General features: G+C 33.6%; 1 protein-coding gene across 1 annotated transcript; it reads right to left on the bottom strand.

Moving 5' to 3' along the window:
- Positions 1-224: 224 nt before the first annotated feature.
- Positions 225-2,682, bottom strand: LOC135136044 (uncharacterized). The gene is made up of 3 exons (XM_064065172.1): positions 2,646-2,682; positions 637-1,261; positions 225-429 (listed from the first exon to the last, which is right to left on the bottom strand). The coding sequence occupies exons 1-3, from the start codon at positions 2,680-2,682 to the stop codon at positions 225-227; spliced, it is 867 nt and encodes a 288-aa protein (XP_063921242.1).
- Positions 2,683-5,196: the final 2,514 nt, after the last annotated feature.

Below are 5,196 nucleotides of genomic sequence, written 5' to 3'. Positions count from 1 at the left end.
ATCCCCAAGGGAATTTGCTTTTTTAATGACACTCACAATGTGGTCACTCCATGTCAATTCTGAGTTTACTATTACACCTAGATCCAATTGGGAATTATTAGTACTGATTAATACTACTCCATCCATTGAGTAAACATATTTGCTGTTATTCGGTCCCATATGTAGCACTGATCATTTCTGCTTATTTATTGGGAGGAGCCACTTCTTGAACCACTGATTAACTATTAAAAATATTTACTCAAAATACTGCAATTCGTGGGACTGTCATTGTAAGTTTTTAAGTCATCAGCGTAGAACAAACACCTTGACTGGATTTCTGATTTTAAATCCGGAATATACCTTATAAAGAGCAGCGGACCCAGCATCGAACCCTGCGGCACTCCACTTCCCACAGCGGTCAGATCACTCAGTGATGCATCGACTTTAACTCTGAAACTTCGATTAGTTAAGAATCCTTTAATCCATTCTAGTAACAGTCCTGTAATGCCATAATGTCAAAGTTTTAACAGAAGAAATGTTATTGGAACTTTGTCAAAAGCTTTACAAAAATCAATATACACAACGTCTGTAGTAACAACATGGTCGAAATTTTTTGTTCAATCTGATACGGCACAAAGAAGATTAGTGGACACAAACTTTTTTGGGACAAATCCGTGTTGTTCGGCGAAAAGGACGTTGTTCGCAAGCATAAACTTTCTTATCTCATCGGAAATAATAGATTCCATGATTTTGGCTATGACCACCGAGATACTAATTGGTCTGTAGTTCACAGATTGAAATTTATCGCCTTTTTTAAAGATCGACTTTACAATGGCCAATTTCCAATCTTCAGGAAATTGACTGTTTTGAAAAGATTGTGTCATTAAAATCTTCAAAGGTGTGCACACGGTCTCAGCACATGTTTTAAGCACTGTCGGAGTAATCCCGTCTGGTCCAGGTGAGGTGGTTGATTTAAATTTACTCAACTTGATTTTAATTAATTCGTCCGGGAATCCTATATCGCTAAAGACAAAATTGATCTTCGGTCTGAATACCAGAGGTGTTGTGTTTGTTACTGTCTCTCTAGGACAAGATTGCGCAAGAGTCTCAGTAAATAAGTTGTCAATGATTTCGTCATCAGTTACTATAACGCCATTCTCGTTACGAAGTTGTGGATTTCTAACAGGTCCGGTGAACCTGTTACGAATATATTTGTAGAATATCTTTGGATCTTTGGAATTTGCTACACGGAGTTCATAAGTTTTCTTAGCCGCTTTTATTTCTACAGATAGACGGTTTGAATAAGCCCAATGAGTCCATAGTCAGTGTCAGATCGGCTATTCTTGAATCGTTTCCACAATGCTCTTTTTTGGAGTAATTTTTTACTAATCCACGGTTTTTTCGTTGAACGAGTCAGAGTTTGTTTAACAGTATTTTTGTCAACTAACTGCACTAAGTGCTCTTTAAATATGATCCAGTTATCATTTACAGACACCGAACTTAGCAAAGTCTCTTAGTCTATATTACTGATGTCATGGTTCAGCACTGCATAGTCAGTATTTTTTTTCTAATGTCGTATAAGTACAAAAATGGAAAGAATTTTTGTCATTGGGTTTTAACGTAGAATATCTTTAAAGAGAAATTAACATTCATTCTTTATATCACACTAGAAATTTGCGTGGAACTGAAAGTAACGTATTTACTGTGTGAGTTGTGGTGCCGTTTCTACACAAATTATTGTTATTATCTACTAATCTAATGTTAACATATACATAATTTTTCTTTTGTATATATTAATTGTAATGTCGAATTTGGTGAGGTAATTTTTTGACAGATATTCATAAACAATTCTGGTGTCAAGGAACTGCTTTGAAATTTCAAAAAATAAGTCGTTCTTCACAACTATGATATCATGGTTCCTCAAAATTATCTTTTGGTGAAAGGAAATTGTGCAGATTTTTTTTTTTAATTTTAATTTCGATCGATTCGTTTAAATATTAAATTTCAAATCAGTGCGTCGACTAGTTTTTGTTTCATTCATAAAAAAAAAACAAATTTGAAAATATTTTTATCATTTTAACAAAAGTCAAATTTTGTGAAATTATGCTACTATTATGGAAATGCATGTTGTCTCCTATTATCCAAAGTTGATGACCTATATTCAGTATGTCCTCTTGGCACTGGTTGCATTAAGTATGCAAAATGCTTATCAAGTATGGAATAAGTTGTGCCATTTTTCTTTGGTAACGAAATTCTGGCCAACTATGAGAAAATCATAGAACGCCTCCCCTAAAATACATGCTATAATTTTTCATGTCATTGAATTCAGGTAAAATACAAAAGTCGGATTAGGAGTTTCCACTACACTCTGAAATGTAGTGAGTATGATTTTAAAGTTGTGTGGGAAAGATATAAAGTCCCTAGTCCTCATCCAAATTTTAGCAAGAGGTTTTTAACTTCAGTTTGTTTTTATAATAGTTCCCGTATTAAAGAGATATTAGTAATAAATAGATTCAAATAAATATCTTTTTTCTATAGCAGATGTTAAAAAGTGTTTTGTTCTATTCAAAATAAAAAGCTAAGCAACATTTTAACTGCAAGAGAGAGAAAATTACACTTTAACAACAAGGGTAGATAAGGTAGGTATTTTAAGACCCACCACTGACCCGGAAATGACCGGCATTCAGGCAAGACTTCTATCATTACGGGTACTAAGACCAAGTAATGATATGCATTGATTAGATTAACAGAACAACTTTCGAGATTCTAGAATTACAGCATACAAATTAGTCAGCTATTATTCTCTAATCTCACCCCATCCCCAAAAGTCTAGCGTAACTACCGACCATTTATCCGCGCATCACTTGGAAAGTGACCTACACTACTCTGACCTACTGGTGCTAATCTAATCTGACTAACATGATCAGACTGTTCAAGAAACTTACGAACAATATGACATGTTCCTAACAAAACAGCTTTTTGAATTTTGATAATAATTATTGATCATTCAAATGCCATGACTTTAAATTCTCAACTAAGCTATTCGGAACTACAAATACATTAGAGATAACTAGGGGTAGAATTGAAATTTTTTTAAGATTCAACATAGATTTCATTTCTATCGATAATTGTAGATATTTTGAAATCTTGGTGTGATAAGTTTGAATAATGTTGTTTGTGTTAGGAACAGCAATGTCAATGAGAATGGCTTCGTTCGTGTGTTTTTTGATAAGTATGATGTCTGGTCTGTTAGCTGTAATGTTTAAGTCTGTAAATATTGTGCGATCCCAGTATAATTTGTATTTGTTATTTTCAAGGAACGGAGATGGAATGTAAGTATAATAGGGTGTCGTATCTTCGATTAAGTTCATAAGTGTTGCTAATTCTTGTGAATGATTTTGGCTGCGTTGTCGTGTCTAGCTTTGTAGTCAGTTTGTGCCAGGATACTGCAGGAGGAGATTATGTGCTGGATCGTTTCAGGTTTTGCTTTGCAGAGGCGACAGCAGTCGTTTCTTATATTTGGATCTTTGATGATGTATTTTCTGTAATTCTTGGTATTGATTACTTGGTTTTGAATAGCAAACAAAATCCTTCTGTTTCGGCATATAAACTTGATTTTTTTAACCAAATCAATGACATCTTCTTGTCGATATGAGTTTCTTCTAAGTCTCTGTAGAATTTTCCATGTAGTTGTTTTCGTTTTAGCCCACTTATTATTTTGTCTATTGTGTGGGAGGTGTGGATTTCTTCGGTGTTCGACAGATTTAAGAGTGTGTGGTTCAAATCTGCTCTTGTGATGGTGCAAAACATTTCATTTCTTTCTGCTTGTGTCAAGAAATACTTCTTTAGTTCTGAGATTTGTCTCTGATATATGTTTTCTAGGATCTGGAAACCCCTTCCTCCATTGTGTCTTGGTAATGAGAATCTTTCAATTGACGATTTTGGATGATGCCTTCTATACTGTGTGAAGTTTTTCCTTGTTGCGATGTTTAAATTTTCAAGATCAGTTTTGGACCATTTAATGACTCCAAAAGAATATGTTAGCAGTGGAACGCAGAATGTATTTACTGCTTTCATTAAATTTTTTTCCATTTAACTGTGTCTGCAATATTAATTTTAATCTCGCTAGGTATTGATTTTTATAAGATCAAAATTTCACAATTAAATTATTTTGGATTAATAGTAATATCAATTTTACAATTTACATTGCCAGAAATGCAAATTTTTGGCAATGTAAATTGTATTTTCTTTTTGCAGCAATTGCACATTCATTTTGTCATTATCTTTATTTTCTACATTAAGGATGTAATTCGATACTATAATTTTATTCGATATAGAGTCCTCGATGTACGATTCTACCACAGATGATGACTGCCACCCGCTCGTCACAGTAACAAGATCGGCACCAGTGTTTGCCTACATTGTGGCACAACTGCGTCGGAAACAGTGCCCAGAATACATTTCCGGATTTGATAGGTTGAGAAACTCTGCAATCTTCAAAGGAACCTTATATAAAGTATTTAGACCTACATTTGGATGGTACACCTTTTTTGACGATCGTTAATAAAAAAATTGTTGTGGGGCACACCCAAGTATTTTCTTACAATTTCTATTACGAAATGTATTATTGACATTTGATTAAGATTTAACAACGCCTTAATTTCTATCGACATCGATTAACAAATATTACTTTAATTTTAATACGGATTACCACTTTCCTTTGGTATTACCTATGCATTTTAGACGTTGCAGTCATATCCATAAATCTCATTCATATTTTGATTTACGTCGTGTAATTTTTCTATACAAATAAATAAATAAAGTTATAATAAAAAAATGCACTGCGCATGATTTTAATCAAGTTTAAAAAATACCAAATCGTGAATATTCTGACGAACTTTATTTCAAATAAAACGATATACAATTGCATATCAAATATATAATTACTAAAGTAACATAAAATTTTTAGTAAACTCATTGATCATTTTTCGACGACTTAGATCCAGAAGTTGCGTTTATTAAACCGTCATTACAATAAACGTGTCCCAGTGTTCACCGGTTTTCGGGTACAATTTGATTAAACCAAAACGTTTTCAGTGTCCTCGATAGATTTTTTTGCATCGGGGATGATGTTTATCGACCGTCCGCAAGCGGTCATTATCCTAATAGTACATTATCAATTGGCGCTTTTTTCGCTGTGATGTAGAGGGAGCTTTT

Source organism: Zophobas morio, unplaced genomic scaffold, assembly GCF_036711695.1.
Source record: "Zophobas morio isolate AGI-343-1 ecotype UQ-CSIRO unplaced genomic scaffold, CSIRO_AGI_Zmor_V1 ptg000026l, whole genome shotgun sequence".
In the NCBI taxonomy this organism is placed as follows: domain Eukaryota; kingdom Metazoa; phylum Arthropoda; class Insecta; order Coleoptera; family Tenebrionidae; genus Zophobas; species Zophobas morio.
This window is presented reverse-complemented; position numbering and strand designations above follow the sequence as displayed.

What these genes read in the sequence shown, in the direction of transcription:
- LOC135136044 (XM_064065172.1), bottom strand. Translation starts at nt 2,682, where the DNA reads ATGATAGAAGTCTTGCCTGAATGCCGGTCATTTCCGG. An exon ending in TGAATGCCGGTCATTTCCGG is followed by an intron (nt 1,262 to 2,645) that starts GTCAGTGGTGGG and finishes GTCTATCTGTAG; the next exon opens with AAATAAAAGCGGCTAAGAAA. An exon ending in CACGGATTTGTCCCAAAAAA is followed by an intron (nt 430 to 636) that starts GTTTGTGTCCAC and finishes TCGAAGTTTCAG; the next exon opens with AGTTAAAGTCGATGCATCAC.